This window comes from Gambusia affinis, linkage group LG19, assembly GCF_019740435.1.
Source record: "Gambusia affinis linkage group LG19, SWU_Gaff_1.0, whole genome shotgun sequence".
Lineage (NCBI taxonomy): Eukaryota > Metazoa > Chordata > Actinopteri > Cyprinodontiformes > Poeciliidae > Gambusia > Gambusia affinis.
This window is the reverse complement of record NC_057886.1, coordinates 15,984,341-16,007,603: the sequence shown is the minus strand read 5'-3', so window position 1 is coordinate 16,007,603 and position 23,263 is coordinate 15,984,341. Positions and strand designations below refer to the sequence as shown.

General features: G+C 38.1%; 2 protein-coding genes across 3 annotated transcripts in view; one reads left to right on the top strand and one right to left on the bottom strand.

Annotated features, from left to right (window-relative positions):
* znf281a (zinc finger protein 281a) overlaps nucleotides 1-23,263 on the top strand; it is a 98,679-nt gene that overhangs the window by 59,145 nt on the left and 16,271 nt on the right. The window contains exons 1-2 of one of the 2 annotated variants that reach the window (XM_044099890.1): nucleotides 11,251-11,268; nucleotides 17,189-17,344. The gene's annotated coding sequence lies outside the window, so the exon portion shown is untranslated. Of the gene's footprint in view, nucleotides 1-11,250; nucleotides 11,269-17,188; nucleotides 17,345-23,263 lie in introns of those variants that run through there. The other variant, XM_044099889.1, reaches the window with a different exon arrangement.
* On the bottom strand, nucleotides 6,086-22,402 carry kcnj19a (potassium inwardly rectifying channel subfamily J member 19a). Its single transcript, XM_044099891.1, has 3 exons — nucleotides 21,380-22,402; nucleotides 10,998-11,214; nucleotides 6,086-7,103 (listed from the first exon to the last, which is right to left on the bottom strand). The coding sequence occupies exons 1-3, from the start codon at nucleotides 22,043-22,045 to the stop codon at nucleotides 6,439-6,441; spliced, it is 1,548 nt and encodes a 515-aa protein (XP_043955826.1). The 5' UTR covers nucleotides 22,046-22,402; the 3' UTR covers nucleotides 6,086-6,438.

The window sequence follows — 23,263 nt, the reverse complement described above, 5'->3', positions numbered from 1 at the left end:
ATGAATTTCTGAGAAAATCTAAGCAAAATCTTTTATAGTAGAATTAAGAAACTATAATACAAAAATGAAATAAAATTTCAAGACATTCTCAAACTAAAGTATCACTTATCATGCTGGTACCTGATACTGATACCAACTTGGCATCAATATTATTATTTTAAATGGATCTGCTTTTCATATCACAATCTGGTTTTAATATCTCAAACTTTGACCTTTTGCACAATAGAATATTTTTTCTTTAATGTATTTGCAGAGACTATAAAATAGTCTTTAGTTTGATAACTTAATGGTCAATTCACTTTCACAGCTTTTGATGAGTTCTGCCTTGAAGATCACTGTTAAATAAAAGAAACTGATTTTCTATACAGAATACAAAGGTCTAATTGAAACCTCATCATCATCTGATTATTCCGGCCAAAAGATAATGCCAGCTAGTTTTGGAACACCCTGAAACATAATAAAAACCCAATAGAAAGAACCACATCTAAAAACAGCATCTCTTCCTCATTAATTGGTTTTTTTTATCCAAGGCTGAAAGCACCTTTTGTTGGGCTCGTTCGCAATTACCCTGCGTGATTAAATCCTTCTATAACAGCATTTTGCGTTATTAATAACACCTCCATTCCAGGTATTACAGAGGACAAAAGCAATCCAACAAACCAAATGACCAATCGGTCATTTAGTACGTCCTTTATAATTTTACAACCTCATCCTACTTACAAACCCCCCAAAAATTAGCTTCATCTGTAACTTAGCGACACCCATTGCCTCAGAGGTAATGTCATTACTCTCCATCCGGCCGTGGAGCTATGCTGCATGACCATTAGAGTGTGACAACATGGATTATTTCCCATCATGCCCCAAAGGGTTACGGGCTGCTGATGGGGGGCAGCGGCAGGAGAAGACAGAACAAATCCAATTTAAGTCCGAAGAAGTTTCCGCCTCCCTGAAAAGCCCAGTTATGTCTGCTGGGAGGACGGGGTGATGAGGGTCATTTTGTTCTTCCTAATGGAGCTGAAGATCGGCAGCGTGTGATAATGGGGTCTCTTTTTATTCTCTTAGCTTTCATTCACTGCCCACATCACAGTCACACTTCTAACGCTCACCTCCCCTCCCCTCCCATGCTCCGCACTCACTGCAGGAAAAGGATGATTGAGAGCCCCCAAAAAGAAGAGCATGATTAAAAAGTCAGTGCCTGCAGATTGATTTCGCGTAAAAAGTTCTCTTTATGCTGAAAACCCAGCAGTGAGGAATTGAAAAGCGGTCAAACAAGTGAGGGAGGGATGGCCGAATCTCTGACGGAGAGATGTGAGATTCGATTTTCAGCTATCATATTTTGTCAACCCGCACGCCTGCATGAGACGAGTACAATTTCACAGAAGACGTAAGCGTCAGACAAGTGATTGGTCCAAGGAGAAAAACTGCTTAACAGGCTGAATGTAGCCAGGAGTGTTCAGTAGTAAAACAGCAACCTGCTCAATGACAACAGCCAGAAATGAAAAGACGAGGAAGGAGGGGAGAAGAGTAAATAAATGAAGGAAGCCTGGAAGAAACTCATTATTCTTGTTCACAGGGTCCATACTTCAGTGTTCACTCATGAGTTTGCAGTAATGTAAAGATGGTGTAGCAGCACATAAAATCACTCCTGACACAAAGCATGTGCTGTTTTAATTCTTTGCAAAATGGACAGAATTGAAACCCAGAGTAGAGCCATAGATACAGTTTGTTCCAAGCATTTCTCCCATGAGTCTGTCCACGAGATGTTAACGTGTCAGTGGTTTTGTTCATTGTGTGCTGCCTAATTGTGCTTCTATAATGGCTTTGTGATGCTGGAGGCTTGAGCCTTAATTAATCACCTCTCCTACAATGTTTGTATTACACTCCAAGTCCCACACACACTCAAACTGTCACAGATATTATGAGGAAGAAATGCAGCAGGGTCAATGTGTAAAACATAAACTGTGTTTTCATCTTCTAAATATTATTAATTTTTTCCATCATTTTTGGAATCATGTTTTTATTATAAATACAAATGACATCCAAATGTTTTTGATAATCTTGTTTACTTCTCATCCATTAAAGCACAAATTAAGCACTTCTTTTTTTAATTTTAAGTAAGACTAGAGCAGTGCTTTTTTTTAGCAACATTAGAGACAATTGAATGCGTTTTCTGCACCCAAAATCATAAATGAGTTTTTTCCCTGTCTGGTGTCAACTAATAATATCAAAGCGCTAAAACCTGAAGTTGTTTTCGTAGTTAAGCTGCAATTGTGCTCAACTTTTTTCAGGATTGAAAAAGGTTTAGCCTGAAAAACATTCAACCTCCTGCAGTCTCTCAGAAATCAGCACAGCCAAACCACACAGAGTAAAAAAGTCAAGATTTTTGAGAAGTTAATAATTATTTTACCACTTGGGGACGGCTTTAGACCATCAAATTTTAGATAGGCGGATAATTTTTTAATGTAAATGAAAACATAAAACAAAGCAACAGGAGATGAAACAGTGGTAATTAAATTATTACTGCTGAAATTAATAAACAAAAATATATAGTTGGGAATGTTTGTGACTCGGAGGTGTTGAAAAATTGCTTTGATTGCAAGTTATTGATCTTACCTATGCCATCTCTTTCCTACTGTAAAAAAGTGTAAGAGAGATCACCAAACACTGGAGAACCAATAGTTTCAAAAGTCCTGCATAACTGTTGTCATTCTATTAGAGACCAGATAAAGGCACAGGATGGTGCTGAGTGAAACATGCATCATGTGTGGAAGTATTAAATGCTTTTCACATCTTTTGTGTGCTGCTGCAGTTAATAGAGTTCAAAGGTATTGATTTCTTTCTGCAGGTACAGGAGGACGTTGTGCTAAGTTTGCACTAAAGCTCTCTGAACTTTAGCTAGACCTCCAATCTTCCAATATCTCCCGACACCGGCAGGGTCAAGTGATTATCCAAGCCTGTGAGCACTGGTGCCGAAGGTCATGGGTCGGGTTGCAACAGTGAGACGGGTATTGATTAGCCCTGGGATACTTAGGCTGATTGAGGAGCGCAGTAATTGGCATGTTCTCTACGAGGCTTGTACTTCTCCAGCACTCACCTATTAGGGTTTTTAGGATCAAATATTTACACTTCACCTCATATTATTCTGTCAAATATTCTAGTAATAAATAATGTAAAATATATATATAAAATATACAGTACCTGCTTCTCCTGAGGATGAGTGTTTTCTGTGTTTTTTCTGATATCCACGCAGCTCTCTTAAATTGATGAGGTCAAATAAATTTACACTGCAGACGAAAATGTTAAATATTTGGAGTTCAGATCAGGTCAGGAGCTCATCTGCATACAGAAATCCTAAGACACAAATAGGTGTTTACAAGTAAAAATTTTTATTTAAATTTGTTCAGTGACAGAGAGCAGTGGAGGGCAATGATGAAAATAATGATCTCCTGACACACAATCACACACATTCTGGCTGTAGGGTTTAGCTCTGAATGCTTCAGGGGAAAGAGGATGCTATGTTGCTGTGGTGATTGTGATGGAGAGCTTGCTGTTTTTGATTGACAGCTTCTGTGTTCATTCATCCTGAGGTGCGTGTGTGTATGTGTGTGTTTCAGTAGGGTAACTCAGTGTGGCACATTTTCCTTTTAGACACCACAAGTGTCCTAATTAGCATACATTCATAAGCGGTGCGTCCCGGCAGAACGAGCGGTAGATTAAAAATGAATCCGCTTTACATCAAAACACAACTGGCAAATAATGAGAAATTAATTTACATTTGGTTTCATTTAACAACGATGTGACTGAGGGATTTAAAAATTTTTTTTTTTTTTTTTTTTTTTTTGTCATTTAGAGCCTCTTCAAAACCTTTATTCAGGGGGTTTTGAGGCGAATTTGAGTGCTTGGAAAGTGTGAAGAAGTCAGCAGGACTGGCCCCTAATGAGCCTCTTCATACCCTCCCTGTCTTGTTATTAAGTATTCATGATGCTGATATTTTTAACTACAGACATCAGTGTCGGGGTCATTATAGAGAGGCTCCAAAAACATGTCACACTGTGGCTGGATTTCCAAAAAATGATAAAAACTGTGCCACTTAATGTCTGCCCTGCTGTTGGTTTAAACTGGCTGAGGGGGCGAAGGTGCCATTTTGAGAAGATTTACAGCTCAGGACTCAAACATTGGCTTATGTGAGCTACATTCTTCACAATGAGAGACAATAGTATTTTGGCTTTTTTACTTTATTTCACACCATGTTCACATAAATAAAAATCTGTTCTGTAACTCTGTTAAACATATTGTTCAGCATGAGATATTTTTTTTGTTTTAAATTTATTGTTGAAATTGAAGAGTTTCTAGGTATCCTCCTTTATTATTTAATCTGTCCTGTTTAGTGCATCACTAGAGCTGGGTGGAAAACATCCTGGCAACATGATTCTGCCACTACCATGCTTGATAGTTAACTTTGTGCTTCACTGAACTGTAGCTGCATCTTGGTCTCATCTCACCTTAGAAACAAAAAAGTATTTATTCTTCACTACAACTTCTTTCACAGTCATAACCAAACTTTTCTTTAGTGTGAGATTATGTTACTGCTTTAAGCTGTGGTACCCAATAAGTGTCAATATAATAACTATGTAATCCATGTTTGATAGTGTTGCTTTGAATTTGATTGCTAGTTTTGGACAGTTTGAAAATTCCTTTGCAATGTTAATAACATTCCAGTTAGAGGCCTTCTCCCTTTGTTTCTGAATACAAACATACTCAGTAGTCAGTTGAGTTATAAAAACATATAGATATATATAAAACTATGGCTATTCACATGCCAGTTTCGTCCATTAAACCTCAAACCCCATCTTTGTAAAAAGAGATTATATATGGCATCAACCAGTATGTCACCTTTCTACTTGCGAATAATTCCTGTTTTCCTCATGGCTTTATGTTTTGGTGTGTTCTTCCTTATAATGAAGCTGTTTCATTGGTGTTATTTGGTAAAATCAAAAACACAGCATGAGAACTGGATAAAGTGTGTGAGCAACCAAACACACTCGCCTCTGTTTGCAGCCAGATCACAGGATGACTGTAGGAAGCAGTTTAGGCTCTGTGTAAAGTGAGTGGGTGCTTGAAGGTGTGGATTGACAATGATAGTGGGGGTTCTGGGTTGCTCTGTTTGTGAGGACTGGCATGGCAGAGGAAACTCTCTCTATCATTGATTTTTTTGTGCCGTTGTAAAATGAAAGCTGAGGTCCTGATGATATTTGGTAGAGGCTGACCCCAGATGTGCAGCTGGGGGTTTCTGCAGTGTTGCATTATTATGCTCCCTGTGTCTCTGTTTCTAACTGCTGTAGTCACACTATGCTGAAAGACTCAGCGAAACAAAGGCTTTTGTTGGAAGCTAGGACTACGTGTTCAGTTGTTTGGATAGTTTGTTAATTTAATGCCTCACTGAACAGGGATATGGTAGCTCTCCAAAGTTTTCACAAAGCTAAATATTGAAATTAAATCAAAAGGTGCCCATAGTTCAATATGGTGTGCACTTATGCAACCAGGTTAATTTTATTATTCTTTCAATTTCTACATCAAAAATATGTTTTTCCTCTAGAATTGTGCGTGACGTCAGTAACCTCTGTAAGCCTAATTTCACTTTTCCAACCTGACTTTCTTCAAAAAATGAAAAAAAATATGGCTATATATAGGAAGGTTTTACATATTGTTTCTTTGACTTTTGTTTTACTTCCTCTAAAGTTTTACATTTGTGTAATTTATGGAGCACGCTAGTAGGTAAAACTAAGGTTGTATGATTTGTTTGTGCGCACAATTAGCAATTAAATCTGATTCTGATCCCAACAAGAGGAAATGTTTTTGAAATTTTAGAATACATCAGTAATTTGTAACAACTTTTAAGATTATCTATTTCATTATTTCCCTCTTGGATATTTCTGACAGAGTGGCAGTTTTGTAATTTTTGGTGAACAAAAGAAACCATTTTTTTGTATGTCTGTTTCAGCTCATCTTATATACTTAAGGTTGGGTTAAATAAGGTCTTGTAATGACACTTACCTTGGTTTCAGCTAAAACAGCAGGAATCAGATAAGGCAGAGAATATCAAACTTTATTTATTTTCATTTTAATATAATTTATACTTGATTAAAACTAAGATGGACTATTGAGCATTGTGGTGCATAAATAAAACAATAGATTTATTGTAGACATGCACAACTCTTCTCAGAATGATCCAGTAAATACGCGTTTTTAGTCTATTCCTTCGTTATGAAGCACAGAAATCACAGTATTTCCAGTAATAGTTTGTTCTGAAAGAAAAAAACCCCACAAGTTGCCTAGTGGGTTTTATAATGGGGAAAGTCCTTTTTGTCCCATTATAAGTGCTTTTTGTTGTTCCCTGTGTGCAGCACCTTCTCGTGTTTGGTGGTTGTTGTCCAGGTTTCAGCGGTCAGCATTCATTTTTCGTAGCTTTGGTGGCAGATTGTCCTCCAGCCTCCCTCCAGCTGACAGAAGGGGGCTGTGCATGGGCACGGGAGTGGGTGACAGCGTGGTTGATGGGCTGCGCTGGTACAGGTCTCCTGTGGACTGTGTCATGGGCTCAAAGCCCACCTTGAGTGACTTGAGTTGCAGCCGATTTTGTGCTCCTGGGCTGGGGGAGGAGCTCAGCCTCTGCAGCTTCATGGGGAGGTCCCCTGTGCTGCACGCCTTCTCTGCATGCTGGGAGGTGAGCAAAAGCACCTTCCTCTGCAGGTCCTCCTTCCCCGACGAGCTCATTCTCTGCAGCTTGCTCGGCAGCCGCCCGCCCGCTCCTCCCTGACGGCCCCTCTCCTCTGAAGTGTTGATGCAATCCACGGAAAACACCCGGTTGCGCCGGGCGCCGTGGCTCTCAGTCAGTGCGGGGGTGGGAGTGGACTGAGGTGAAGGCAACGAGTTTTTCTCCTCCTGCTCTTTGACGCTGTATGGAGGTGTTGGCACCTCAAATGTGTTGTGGAACTGAGAGTAGTCCACTCTGAAGAAGCCTTCCTCCAGAGACATGACGGGCAGGAAGCGGTGGCCCCATAAAACCTCGTCTTCAGTGTATGATGTCCGCGCTTGACATGTCATACCTGCAAAACAGAGATGGATGAGTAATCATCTCAATGACTTTCAATTAATGAGGTCCAAATAAAGCATCCCTCTATGGAGGGATTCACGTTTTACTCAAAAACAAATTAATCACATGAAAAAGCAATAATAAACTGCATTTAATGGATTTCTCAGTTCAGGAAAACAAATATAAGCTCTTAAAACCTAATATATCAATATCTTTCTAGTCACAAAGCATGTACAGTAGTGAAATAACAAGGATGACATTGCAAGAAGCAAAGTATCTTTATATATGGTTGGAATAATGAAATCTTTCCAGGCTGCAGGGTGGCTGCAGTTTGTAGAACCATGTTGTGAGATTATCTAATTTTCCGCTGCCAGTGTAAATTAGGATTGTGATTAGTTTGTATTTTTTGATGTGATGACCACCAGTCAAAACACAGCAACAACACAAAAGCTTACCAAGTATTTTATCTAGTTTCTAGTGCGAATGAATGGGTACACTTAAATAAATCAAGCTAACAGATACCTTTTCAGCAACATATAAGTGCTTGATTAAGTCAATAATTCCATGATATTGATTTAAAAAAAAAAGACTAGTTCCACTGTCAGATTATTTCACTTATAACATGTGAAAAATGTCTTGTTAAAAGTGAAATAATCTTTTAGTGGAACTAGGACTTTTTTAATCAATATTAAGGAATCCTTCACTTAAAAAAAGCACTTATATCTTTCTGAAAAGTTACTTGTAAGTTAGTTTTTTCTTGTATATCAAGCAGGCTAAGAGCAGGCTTTAGTTTCTTTGGAAACTAAAGAAAAAACTATTTGGTAAGATTTTGTGTATTTGAGGTGAAGTTGAATAACTTCAGTCTGCAGCCACTCACATACACACATCAGAGGTTTTTGATGTGGGTCAGGAGTGCACTGCTCCTTCATGTGGGGGACTTAACCCTTGTATTTTCTTTGAGGGTGAGGGTGGAGCAGAAGATTTACAGTTTAGTTTTGACAGCAACCACACTGAGGTTGCTCTGTCTTGTTTTGTGGTTAAAAAGGAGCAAATGGAGATGGTTATATTTGACTCCACACTGGGGAAAGTGAAATGAGTTTCCTATAAAGATTTTCTGGTTCAACCTAAGAAACAGGAGAAGAAATCTGACCTACATGGAAGAGTTTGAAAAACAAAAAGCTTTTGTTGATAGCCTGGTCAGAGGAGACTGAAACAGAGCTTCCTGGCTTACATTCATATGGCTTTTTAATGTAGAAACTAAAATAGTTTATCACTCTGAACCTACCATAAAAATGCTTTCTGAAGCAGCAGCTGATCAGTTGATGGGGAGATCAGATGTAGGTCAAGTCTATAACCGCCTGCTTGAGGCTGAAAAGGACTTGAAACTGAGGCGGAGTCTCGACTTCTAGCAAGACAGTGACCCTCAACGATCAGCCAGAACTACAGCGGACTAGTTTAGATCAAAACATATTGATGTGTTTGACTGGCCCAGTCAAAGTCCAGATCTAAAAACAATAATTTCAGTCTGTACATCTGCAAAGCTATTAAGAGAAATGGCAATTACTGCTTGCAGCTGCAATTGTAGTAGACGGTGTTACAAGACTTTTACTTGTATCAATTTTCTTCCACTTCACAGATTTGCACTACTTTTTGCTGCTCTGTCACATAAAGTCCCTAACAGATGACAGACATTGTAGTTTGATATTTTAATGTGAGAAAATGAAGGGCAAATGTGTTTGCCCTTCATTATACAATATTCCACAAATATAACTATTTGCAGCAGCTGAGAACCACTCACTAAAACAAATAATATTAATATTTAATATTAAACTAAAAGGAAATCCATATTTATTTTAAAACAGGTTAAACTGTTAGAGTTTTATTGGTTAGTGTTTAAGTGGCTTAAAAAAATTAATTCCTTTCATGTACCGAACTGAAATTGAGCCAATGTGCAGAGAAATAATAATTATAATTTGTAAATATAAACATTAAGGTTGCGATGGACTGACTGGAGTTTTAAGACTCAATTCTACTCACTGCATTCTAGAGAAAAGATACACACCTCTCTCCCAGTGGAGATTATTTTTGAAAAGCGCTGTAAAAGGTCTCATATTTATTTTTTTTAGAAGTACAATTTTTTTTGGAGGTGTACGATGATCAATAAACGAACAGCTGTAATTTCTGTGTTGCAGTCTGAGTTTCTGTAGAGCTCTGCGGTTAGCTGAAGAGTAGGAGTATTATCGCGTACCTCTGAGCGACGAGGGGTGGAGTGTTATGTCATAACCTGATTCTATTCCCGGCTCACTACACTTCATCTAACAAAACCATTTAACAGCCCTACATTACTTCATTACCTCAAAGATCACTTTTAAAATACTTTAGCCTAAAGTCTTGGCTCTGATTACAACGATGAGCTCGGTGTTAATTTTCAAGCACTTTTGTTATTTGAAGAGAACTGGGTTTTTTGTTGTTGTTGTTTTCCCCCCCGCTTTTTGGTCAACACACATGACAACAGCATCATAGGAGCATTGGAGGCTTGTGGGTTTTGTGCCTGACAGGCATGCCATTTTAGCTTCATCTCTCAGGCATCATATGGGTATCCACCCACCTGGATAATGTTCACTGCATCTTGCATAAAAATAAAAGCCCCCAGCAACACAAATACTTGGCAAATACTGGACATCCCAGAAGAAGGTTCTTGTGAACATTTCTGGCCGCAGAGGCTTTCTTAGGCTTTTGTTGACTTTCAGGTGAAGTGGAAATTTCTGGATTGTATTGTTCTGTTGGGAACAGATATTTAAATGGTTTATTTTGCTATTTGTTCATAGACTTTTGTTGCTTTTAAGCATGATTTCATCCTGCTGTTTGTGTGACATTTACTTAATGAAATGTTTTACCTCATAACAGGTGATTTTGTTTTCCCATTTAAAATGTTTTTTATTCATTCTACTTTGATGTTGGCACTTGCAGATTCTGCAAGTCTTCAGAAGATTTCATCAGAGTAAAATGAAGAGAGGGGTAAAATGAAACAAACCTTTGTATGACGTTAGAATTGAGGTGCATACCACTCAGTCCAAATACATACTTTAATGCATAAGTGGAATCCAAACAATTTTGTTAGGTTTAAAAGTCAAATTCGGATTTTATTTGTTTGCCTTTATCAGAGAAATGTAGTAGAAAGCCTTTAATGTTTGTACTTTTTGCTAACAATTATAAATAATCTTCCCACTACGCTGTCTAGGTTCAGAAGAAAATGAAATGTCAGGATCTGCAAGATGTGCATGAGTCCTTGTGTAGATGTTGGGAGTTTGAGTATTTTAACATATTTCCTTCTCAGCTTCTTCGCAGCGCTGCGATGTTAATAAGACAAGCTGTTGCTCTCACACTGATCCTTCACTCCTGCCTCCTCCTGAGCTCTGTTGTCTCCACCACAAAAGTGGCAGAGTGCAGCAGGACTGATAGAGTCGACACAGAAGAGAGAAGATGAATTTATTTGCATTGGACTTTAGGGAGGAATCTTTCTGTTAAATATGCAACAGGGGGATCAGTGTTGCTGCTGAGGATTTTCTCTGCAGAAAGCAGGCTGCACACCAACTCCTGCTTCTAACTGTCATCAGAGAAATGCTGCATGAAAACTCAGCACATTCACCACAGTGATGCACACTTCTGTGACCACAGGCATTTATTATGCATACAGAGGCCTTATACTGATTATGGAGTAATAAAATATTCCTCATAATTCAATCAGGCACTCATTCACATGTCATTCTTTCTCATTTCCTCTCCAGCTCTTTTTTAAACATGAAAAATAGAAAAATAAGTTAATATTTACATATTAAGGCTGTGTGAATACTGAAGATAGGAATCAGTGGCAGCAGAAAAGTAGTAACAGGACCAGCTTTCTCACCCGTGGTCTCCACGATACCCTCGAGGATAACGACAATCTCAAATTGTTCGTTCTTGAGGGAGCGCTGCGATAAGTCGAAAAACGGACTTTTGGGATTTATTTCATGGCAGATTGTGAGAGGAGACACCAGGAAGAGCTGGTCTGCTCCCGTCCCGAAGCCAACATCCAGCTCACACTGGTCCAGTGGCAGAAACTCCCCTTCAGGTGTCTGACGAGACTGGAGGATAATGATGAAAACCAAAATGGGAGAAAAAGCAGGAAGAGACATTAAGTAAGATGCATCGCATAACAAAGATGAGGTTTTTGTTTAGTTTCATTTGAAGTAAGTAAAAATAAAGAGGAAAATAAACACAAGATTCTGTTTATAAATATTATACTTTGACTTTTTAGGCAACTTTTTTGGAAAGACTTCTATTAATATCAAAAAAGAATTGAATGGACATTGATTCATATTTTAAATAGTAATTTTGTCACATACATGACATCAGTGCATATATCAGTGACTTAGATGCCAAACATTCAGGATTTTCAGACAGCTGTAGTATCCATTAGTCACAGAAGAATGAACACCTAATAACTGCCAGGTAAAATGTTTGCTGCCCTCATGATGAAGTTCTGAATGTTCCAGCTCCTTGTAATTTAAATAATATCTATATACCAGATCTGCAGGTTTACTCCAAAACTAATCATTCTTTCTGGATGCCCAATAATGTGGTTCTTACCTTTTGTTTTTCTTTTTTGCCAGAAAGTGTTTCTGAATACATGCACAAGCAATCCTCCTACACAAAAATCTCCACCTCTGCACCGCTCACAGCTTCTTCATCATCTCCCACACAAATATACATGCATCCCATCTCTCCTCCCTTCCATACAAACAAGAAAATATTTATTAAGTTTTACAAGAATAAATTTTCACAAACTATGTAGCTTTTAGCAATTTAGCATTTATGTAGCTGTGGCATAAAAAGTTAAAGGACGTATTTACAAAAAGGTCAAATAGTAGTGCTGAAGTATTTAGTATTTTTAAATAAAGTAAAAAAAATGTAAGGAGGCTCATTTGTGCCAGAGTGTTACCTTAAACCATTTAGTCCAGCCTTGAGGATACGTTAGCGCTGCATTATTTAGGCTAAATTAGCGCTATAGCATTTCGGCTTCGTTATCTGTGTCCCAAATCCTGTCATCCTCCACAATAAGCTTCTTCACAGTGGTAACCTACTTCACCCATACAGTAATGGTGTATAGAAATCTTAAAGATATTTTTTTATATTTATAGGATTTGAGTCGCAGTTAGAAATAAACCAGCTACACATGCTAACAATCACTATCTCAGCTTGAGCAAATAACATGTAGAGGTCAACTTTCTGTCTTTGTTCTGGTTTAAAACATCCAGAATAATGGATGTTCTGAGATGTGAGCATAGTGTTCAACGTTATTGTGGAAAAAAACATATTTGCATGATAAGAATTTTGCTTTATAATGACAAAGACATTTTCATTAAGGTTTGCAAACCCAGAAAACTGCCAGTGCTGTGATTATTGCTTTTGCTGCTTGAAATATTTCATTTATCCCAGTATTAGTTCATAATGTTGCGGTGAAACAAGTATGAACATAAAGAAAAAGCAGTCTTATTGCATATGATTAAAATGTCTGGTGGTTTTACTGTTTTTGTTCCACAATAGAAAAAAAAACTTCAAAACATCGCTGCATTTTTTTTTTCTCATTTTACTTAGACACTAGTTAATGTAATACCTTGATTTCTCTCCCTATTGTAATTGTGACACTTATAATTTCATCACTAATGGCTCTGCATTGCTGATATAGCAAAAACACTCTTCAGTGGATATTTATGTAAAACAGTGCATTGTTCTCCTTTTATTTAATTTGTGTGTGTGTGTGTTGGTCGCAAAGAATTTTAATTTCACATCAGCTATTGGTTACTAAAGGTCATTCAGTAATGCTTGCTCTAAAAAAATGTTTTTAATAGTTATTTACATTTAATCTTTATTAGGTTACTATTGTCGAAATTATCCTCTCATTATTTGTTTAGACACAATACGGTGTTATTCCTCTGATTTTTGTCCATATTGAGATGACTGTATCATACAATTGCAGCAGGATTTTATTTTTTGGTTGCAGTATGACTTAAATCTCCTGATTCACCACATCCTGAAAGAAGTCTGTTGCATTGAGATCGGGTTTCTTGAACTTATGTTCAAGAAACCAGTTTTAGACTTTATGCGCAAACAAAATGAGTTTTTCAGGCTCATGTCAGTTTGGCTTATCCAGGTGTCGCTGGTATTTCTCTCTCTCACACACACCAGGTGAAAACAGTGGCAGCAATGCACTTATAGCTGGTGTTAGTGCAGGTCTTACTTTTTATCCAAGCTTTATACATCCTGCAGACATATCACTCAGAGTCGAGTATCATTCTGACCACCTGGGGATTTCACTCTGCACTGCGTCCGTCTGAGACACAAACTGTGGAAGAGGGGTGAGTAAACAGGCTTTAGATTGCCAGAAAACACCAGCTTTTTTTCCCTCTCCTGTGCATGTCAGTGAAATGCCCCCATTTTAGTTGGAGAAGGCCTTTGATGCTGGTTCGGAGAGTGTTCGAATGTTTGGCCCTTCCAGGCTGCTGAATCCTGTTTAGTGTCATTCCCTCCAGGAGGGTGAGCTTGGGATAGCTCTGAGAAGTTATACATTTCATTTTATGTTTTTGTCACTTAAGATTTAGAAGATGGATGACTGTATGCAAATACTGACAGTTGAAGCTCCTCACACAGGGCCCCCATGGCAATGTGCTGTGCTCCCTCCTGCACAGAGATTCAGAGATAGACGAGCTTGTCGACTGTTTTTTTTTTTTCTTTGAATCTGACATGCTGTTCCAACAAAAGAGCAGATTTCCATCCTGAAGCTCAGAGGATGGGACAACAAACTCATTGTATTCATTTTATTCAATGCTTTTAGGGAAATGGTACAGAAAACGAACTACCGTAGATATTTGTGTTGGAGAGAAATAGTTACATTTGCATGTCAATAGAAGTGTAGTTGTTTTTATTAATTCTCGTAAGACGTGAAGATTTCAATAATCTTTACAACAAGAATAAAGTGCCCATACATTCTGCTAGAACAGGATTACCCAGTATTCACAAAAACAAAAGATGGGTTTAAAGATTGACCATTGACCATTCCCTCTTGAACAATTTCCCTGGATCTCTCAGTCTCTTGTATGCTCTTCTATTTTGCTCAATCCACAGATTTTCTAAAGGGTTTAAGTGTTGATGGCTCTACCACAAACAAATGCTGATTTTGTGTCAGGTGTTGGTGTATCCATACCTTTCAGATCATTATCTTGATAAAATACCCATAGATAATCTATTTTCAGAGGAGTAATAAGGTCACAGCAGTTGGTATAAGGATCTTTTCTCAAGTATTCAGCCCATGTTTTATTGTGTGTTATTTGGCGAATGGCTTCATTGTCAAGTCAGACTTAAGCCTGCTATTCCAGTTGAACACGTAGCAGCATTAAGCAAACTCAAACAGTGAACTTTGGAGATCTTTGTACCTCTCATACCATCTTCCTCACTGTATGTGATGTCAAGAAAAACTCAGATCCTTTCGCAGTCTTGCTTGTCCAAGGATCCTGATCTATTCTGAGATTTTTCTTGTAAAAGTTTGAGTTGCCGCCCACTGCAAAAACACAAAATCTTACTAGATATTCTGGCTTAGTTTCTAGTGCAAGTATCTTAGTACACTAAAAAATGTGTTTCTAAAAAGTTACTTGAACTCAACTTGTAAGTTAACTTGTAAGTTAGTTTTGTTGTAATTCAAGTGTACTAAACTTGACAAAAATATTTGGTGAGATTTTTATTTTTTCAGTGTGGAAAACCGTCCTATTTGTGGATTTATTTATTTTTTTCATAAAATATATCTAAAATGTTTAATAGAAAATGCTAAATGTGAGGCTGAAATGGTAACTGACACACAACTGACAGGCAATTTAAAGCACTTATTTTCCTTGGTCTAAGGAAGGACATGTATTGGTAAAACATGCAATACTAGTTAGACAACTGCTGCACACAAACACTTTGATAACTTTAAATTAAATCCTGCAATAATAATAAGAAATCCTTGCCACTGTGTCTCATTATCTATTGGCTAGACTTTATGTAAGTGTGTCTAAAATAAGATTACTGTGGAGGCTTGTGTTATTTCAATATTAAACATTAGACACTAATGGATGGTGCTTGAAATATTAAGTCTAATAATTTTCTTTTTAGGCTCTTTTTTCCCCCTTTCCCTATTTAAGTATGTTTTAGTTCTTTGTATGGCACTTTGCCGCAGAGAGGTGTGTCAAAATGTCATTCAAAATTATATTGTACAGGCTCCTAAATCAGAAACAAAATGGTATTTTAATCTTTCAGTTCTGAAGGTTCATGCACACAGTCAGTGTTTTTGAATGGGTGCGTAGGAAGAAAACATCCACAGACTAGAGAGAATTGAACTTCTGAAGACTTATTGTTTGCAAAATACTTCACAGGGGGAACAGACATCACACCTTTTGCCAAAATAGAACCTGCAGTTTGGAAACAGTTTGATGCAGATAGCAGAACAGAGTTTGATGTCTTGGACAGAGATGAACAGAAAACCTAAGCTGTGCACAAGTTGTGAATACATGTGCAAAAAAATAAAATAAGAAGTTTAAATTGGAGGGCCTTGAGCTGCAGAGATTTGAAATAATTTTTGCGTTTGAGGCTGACTAATCAATGCCTGCAGAGCTCTCTCCAGCAATCCTCCGTTCAATCATGCAGTTGGAACTGTTTCGTATTGGGAAAGCAATACTGAGAATATTTCACTTATGCCTGAAATAGATTGCACCTCTCAAGTACTGAAAATACATAGAAAAACATGTTACTCATTTTTATTGTACCAACTTTTATTGTACCAACTTTCTTTGAGCTGGTACAATTGAGCCGTTGTTTTGCCATTTTTTTTCCGCTATTCCTTTACATGCCCACCTTCTGTCCATCCTCCCAGTAAAACCAGTTAACATTTCAGGGAGGATTTTTTACCAGAAAGCCCTTCAAAGCCATCAGTCACCCAACAGAGCTGCCACTCTGTGGGTGACAGCTCTCACTGGCCTGTTTCACCCCATTTTCTGCCTCCTGTCATCAAGCAGTCCTCCACTACATCTCAGCAGGTTTGCAGGCTACCGACATGATGCCCAAAGCCATGCAAACAAGAGCTTCCATCTTGTTTTACAGGATTAAACATGCATTGTTGTGAATGTTTCCTTCTAATTTCTTTTCCAAACCATCTTTTTGTGTAATCAACTGCAAACTTTGCTCATAGTTCAAATTGTCTGCAGATGGCAACTTCAAAATGTTGCCATTCTCAATTGAATTTGTGTCTAAATTTGGCCAAAGCACATGATCTGTTCCATCGTAGCTTTGACTGAAGTGGAATTTCACTCTCGAGATCTGGACAAGTAAAGAAAAATTATTTAATTCAGTAGAAGAATTAACATTTTCTTCATTTTCTAAAGGACAAAAATCTAATAGTAAGTTAAATAGATCTTACACTGATTTTTATAAAAATGCAATCTTTTAATTTCCCACATTACAATTCAAACATTTTCCTTGTCATTGTAGACTCACTACACACTGCATAAGTCAAAATAGAGGTATTTAAGACTTTTATGGACTGAAAAGTGATTTCAATTTGGGCTAAACTGGAAAAGCGCCTCTTGAAGTAGATTGAGGACTTGGTTTTTATTTGAATCCAGGTAGAATTTAGGGATGGACAACATGAACTTCAAATTTTATCACAATAATTTGCAGGAATTGTTGTAAAAGCTATAAGAGATAATTAAATACATCCCTACCATGATTTTCTTTTTCTGGCAGTAGTTTTGTAATTGTATGCCCATCATATTTTCATATTTACTCAATGTTCGTATAGAAACATCAGTGGAAAAAAAAAGTTATTGTATTTGACAAAACTAGGATTAGTTTATTGTAGTCACAATTGTTTATGATAATTATGAATAATATAATAATTAACCATATCTAGTGATCAAAAGCACACTGATAAAGTAAACGTTTTTCACTATACGGGAAATATTATGCATTTTTTATTTTGTAAAACTGACACTTTGGCAAAATGTCTCCACCACCACGTCTCTCCTGCAGACCAGCGGAGAGGCAGATCGCTGCTGGGCTCTCCAAACATGTGAGCCAAAACGTCTTACTCTGGCGTCCTGGGCATCACCAAAGGCAAAAAGGAGAACCAACACACAGCATGAAGGCGTAGGCAGATGGCTACAGACCCACTTCAAACCAAAAAAGGTCAGTGGGTCTATGGATTGCACTCAGAGTGATGAAAGACTGCAGCTTTTATCCTACACAGTAGCACTTTTGTCTGCTTTATCTACATATCACCAGTGAATATGGTGTTTATCTTGCTGACAGATAGAGAAGGTCTTATTTGCCTTCATTAAGTAAAAGTGGCTGCATTGTTTTGATCATTTTCTACAAGACAAAGTTACATCTTACCACAGTTCTGCTTATGTTTCTTTTAATGAAAGTATCATGTAAAATGTTTAATAACCTCTGGCAATATTTCCTGGCCTGCTCAACTTCTAATTAATCAAAGTTTTAGATTAGACATGTTAAAATTAAAGAATTAACACATAATCAAAAGGGGGGGAAATAATAAAAAGGAGGAAATAATTAGGTTTTACTCAACTATGAATGATCATAAACCATCTTCCATCAATTTTATTGACTCAACAGCTTTATTTTTAATAAATATCAACACTGATATGGATACTTGGATTGTATTTTCGGTTGGATAACCAGAATTAATTTTGAGCCAATCGACAACCGAAGAGCCAGATTAATAGTGGAGGCACCCATATTGATGTCTCTCAAAATCTGCAGAGCAATTCATCATGGAAGTAACTGTGAGAAACAGAAGGCTGAAAACCAGAAAAAATCCATCCAGGTTTTCTGTTTCCTTTAGTTAAACAGGGCAGTGCTGATGATGTCTGCACTAAAAGAGAAGAAAACCTATTATTTTGTTCTGCATGCCCGTGTCAGATGTAAGAGAAACATGAGGAACTGCTTGTCTTATCTCATTTCTTTCCATTTCTATAATGTGAGTCTATGAAAAATATCCTCACAGTGTGCAGGGTGCAAGCTTTTTTCACAAACACATTGATTTTCAAACTGCTATTACAGTTGACCATAGTCACTAAGCTAAACTAAAATCTCCAAAACCTAGGGACCACCTTAAAAACACTAAAACTGCTTATTTTAAATATACCTTTAATATGCATTAATATGTACAACAGATATTTGTACATATTGTACATATTATACATATACACTTTGGTACAGATGCTATTATCTGTTCTTCCTTAACTCCACTCCTGGAAAGCATAGCCAATCGATGAAAGGTGCTCCTGGATTGGCTGCTTTGCTATCGATAGCTAAAAGCATGTCAAGTAGCATTGCAGATGGGTATTTCAACTTCCAAAATTGCCTTTTCTTTTGAATATTTCAGAAAATAATCCACAAATATCCACATTTTGTAGTTCATGCAGAGGTTCACAATAGTTGAAAAGTCAATTTTATGATCCATCTGTCAGGTTGTCAGTCAGGTTGTGCTGGGTTCAACTTCATTTCTCAGACATGACAGACGCCCATCTGCTCTACAGTAAAATTGGCATGTCTTCTATTGCACTCATGTTTGCTTTCATAATTTTTAATAAGGCTGCACAATATATTGACTCAGACATAATCACAATATCAGTGTGTGGAGTATCGCCGTTGGAAAGGACTGCTTGGATACAATATTTGGTAGACTATTAAATTTCAAGCTTCAGGGATTCATGCTTTGGATATCAGTGACGTATTCAGTCAATGGTATGAGCTTTAAGTGCCCTTTCTGCACACAATTACATTGTGTAATGGTACGGAAAGATTTAAGTCTTAAAAAACGTGGGTTAATCACAATAAATGTCGTCATTGCACTTTTCAGCAGTGGTATCAGAACTATGTATTTTCCAGAAATCCTAATCTTTAAAACATGCTGTTACACTCAGCTACATACACTGAGCTAAAACTGAGGGGAAAAAATGATCTATGTCAAAATAAAAACTGAAAATTGTATATAAAGCAATGAGAACTGTAGCTTAAGGTCACTTTAAAGTACATCAAGTAAGTGTTCCTCCTTGTAGGGAAAGTGCAATGATGTTAGTTTCGGTTTGATCTTCTCCTAGCACAATTTAAAGTGAGTTCAAATCACTGCAATAACACTTTTAAAATGTGTTCATATGTGAAATTATTAGAAATATCACAGGAGTGTATCAGCTGTCCATTTACTCACAGCTTTAGGATCAGGCTGGAGTCAAAGTTTGCTCCTATCTCTAACAGCTTTAAAATATCTCCTATATCTTCTTTGTATTTCCCTTTGAGCCCTGAATGAGACAGAGCTGCAGCTCAACAGCACCACCAACATCTCCAAGAAGGAAGTGCATGTCCAGCATTCAGCTTGAATGATTTTTCATTTATCCAAAAAAACTTATGTGGCATGTGATTTTTAAAGGCATTTGCATAGCAAACAACGCATTTGTTTCCAGCGTGACTCACCTGATCCGTTTGTCTCTTTGGTGATTTGTGCTCTGGCAGAGCTGCAGTGTGGGTAAGAGAGTCTTTGAAGCGAGAGAACAAGGTTAGACCACAAAGCCCTGGAGCAAATGTAAGTGTACGGTGGTTGCTATGTTTATTTATTTTTTTCACAGAAAGAGAAATTGTACAAATTTTATATGGTTTGCAGCAAGATTTCGAAGCTTATGTCTAGTTTTCTAAAGATAAAAAAGATGGTTCAGACTACGTATGCTGGGTTTAAAGGTTCATAACATGAGCTTCCATTTTTTGTTTCAGAATTTTTTTAATTTCCCAAGACTATTCAGATGATATCACACATATTAAAGGTTGTATGTAGACTTTGCTACACAGAAGATTTGTGGTACAGTTTCGTGACTCTACTTCCTGTTTGTGGGTCTGTTACCCTCCTCCGTTCTCCTCAGTGTGGAGCAGCTCTATCCTCCCTGCCTCCTGCTCTCTGCCTGCCTGCATGCATCATTAAGCTGACCAACGCTGTGTGTGGAAGAGAACACAGACATAAACAAACTCCAAGCACATTGCTAATGCAGTTTGTCTTCTTTTATGGCCCATTTTGCTCACTGAACATGGTTGTGGCTGAAAGGAGCTCCGTGGTGATAATTAAAAGAAGAGCCAGCGAACCTCGCTGCTGTTTGTGTTGTAATTTTCTGCATTGCTGCTCATTTTCAGAGTGTGAGGTTCATTAGCTGGGTTAACTACAAAATTAAAAAAAAACAAAAAGCTGCTGAGTTCTTCATTAGTAGAGTTGTTCATTTCCTTCTGTTTAAACTTCTTTTAACTGTTTTCGAAGATTGCAGTTAAAGTTTTCATCCAATGTTGGGGATCTCCTCACTTTCTCTGCATCTTCCAGTCACATTAACTCAGTCTTTACTTTTTGTGAAGAAACTGAGGTAACTGTCCACGGTGCAGCTCTCCAGATATAAACCATCACTGCCTTTTCTCATAGATTCTGGTGGTTTGAAGTATACCAACCTATAGATCTGCCAACCAACCTCATTCACGGAGATTATCCTAATTCTACCTTAAGTCTGCTTTGTTAAACAAGGCGTAAATGTGTAAAATTGCTTAGGATCAAATGTTAATTTTAACCTTTGATTTATTTGAAGCTGCTACTTTTATTCCAAAGAAGTCAAAGTGAATAAGATCTCTTCAGATATAAACTGTCAGTCAAGAGTGCAGCTATTGTACATGAAGGGGGGCTGATTTTTTTTATTTTTTTTAAATATTATTACGCAAATGAAAGGACTGTGTCATGCATGAGAGGAAAATAATAGTTTAAAGGTTTAATCCATGGAGTAGAGCAGGGTAGGGTAAAGTACAACCAACTTCTCGTCTGCATTGCTTTGTGAAGAAAAACTGAATTTCTGATGCACTCAGCTTCTATTTATCACAAATCTGGAACAAATTTCCAGAAAACTCAAAAACAGCTGAGTACTCTAAATCTAGTCTAAAACCCAGCTGTTTAGAGCTGCCTTTGATTTGTTGTAAGTGGAACATAGATCAACTTATTTGATGTGTATTATTTTAATTTTGATTATGGCACTTGATAAAATGTCATGTTCATTGCTTGTTCCATAATTGGTGACTATTTGATGTTTTTATAATGTAAAGCACTTTGAATTTTCTTGTTGCTTAATTGTGCTACACAGATAAATTTGACTTGTTCCTCTTGGCGTTGCGCATTCTGCTTACCTTTATGAGTTTGCACCTGATCTGCGCGGACACCATGTGGCTGTTGCGCAGGTTGCCCACTCGGAACATGAGGCAGAGCCTGCCGTCTCTTTGGGAAATCACCGCGTCCTGGCTGAACATGAGCGTCTCCGCGCGTTTCTTAGGCTGGGACATTTTGATGAACATGCAGCCGATGAGGAAGGCGTCCACTATGGAGCCCAGCAGCGACTGGAATAGGAAGAGGATGATCCCCTCTGGGCACTTCTCGGTGATGTACCGGTAGCCGTAGCCGATGGTGGCCTCGGTTTCGATGAAAAAGAGGAACGCTGAAGGGAAGTTGTAAACGTTCGCCACGCAGGGGGTGTAGGACGGATCGCGGCCGTGATTTATATCCCCCCTGATGTAAGCAATGATCCACCACATCGATGCCATGACGAGCCAAGCGATGGTGTAGGTGAGGATGAAGATGAGCAGGTTCCAGCGCCACTTCAGGTCCACCAGAGTGGTGAACAGGTCGGAGAGGTACCTGCTGGTCTCCCCACCGAGGTTTCCGTGCTGCACGTTGCAGCGGCCGTTCTTTTCCACGAAGCGTTGGCGTTTCTTCTTCACCGGGGCGGAGAAAGTAGTTGCCTGGTTGGTGTTAACCACCTGGTAGTCTTCTCCAAATTTCCTTCGAAGTGCTGCCATGTCCGCCCGTCTGGTGTTAACTAGCGCAACAGTCGCAGTTTAATCCATGATGTGTTTAGAGTTTTAGTCTCCAACGGATAGGTTACCTGCAGTGCGTAAAATACGCCATGGCCACTTCAGTGCGCACAGCGGATCCTGGGAATTATGAAAAAATAAAAACAAACAAACAGAAAATACCTACTGCCTCTTTGCTTTTATTGCACAGTAGGTGTTCGCTTGCTGGAAAGTTCCACTGTCCTCTTGGTTATTTCACATCACACCAATGAGTCTCTGATCTTCTCCGTGCGCTCTGCTCAGTCTCAGTGAGTTCTGACTGACGCGTCGTTCAGTAGCGCAGGAGCGGTCCACTACACACTGCTTCTGGTGGGACGTTATGGTTAAATTAGAGAAGAGGGAGTAGATGTAGAGAGAGGAAGGGAAAGGGGCAGGAAAAGAGGAGGAGAGAGTTACACAATATGAGAGGTGGGCAGTTTGACTCCAGTTCAGCTGGTCAGTTAAGAGATCATAGGTTCATTCTGAAAATTTTACCAGATGGATAATTTATTCATCTTCTTGTTTCATGAGAGTTTAAATTAAGGTGTATTCTCCTGTGTGATTAAGGAGGATTGATGGAAGATAAAAACAAATATTTAAATTGATGATATTAGAGAATCATAGGACCAAGTTAAATGGTGCCACCTGCTGGATGGTCCGTTCATGTGCATTTGAAACCTAACCAACTGGGTGCAGGTGAACTCTGGCGCTGCTGTGACAGTGTTCGGTAAAATATTCACGCATTTATATTCAGCTTCTATTATCTTAGTTCTGCTTAGTAAAAATCCAAGTTGTCTACAGGAGTCAGTTCATTAATAATTATTTAATAGAGTCCAGATGGTAACAATTTATCCAGCTGTTCTTTAAAAGCCTCTGATGTTTTGTTAGAGAATATACAGACTTTGTTAGTCATAAAGACTAAAAACCACAACATACAGGTCTGGAAGAAGCGAGGTGTAAAGTTTAAAGTAATGTTTGGTAAATAAAACGATATTCTAGGTATCTCACAAAGTTATGTTCAATTCATCGCCCAAAGATGATAAACCCCTGGCTTAGATCAAAACATATGCATGTGTCAAAATGGCCTGATGGTCAACATGTAGAGCTGAATGCAATTAAGAATTTATGGCAAGCCTTGGCCTCAGTTTAATTTGACTGAATTTGATCTATTTTTCAAAGAATGGA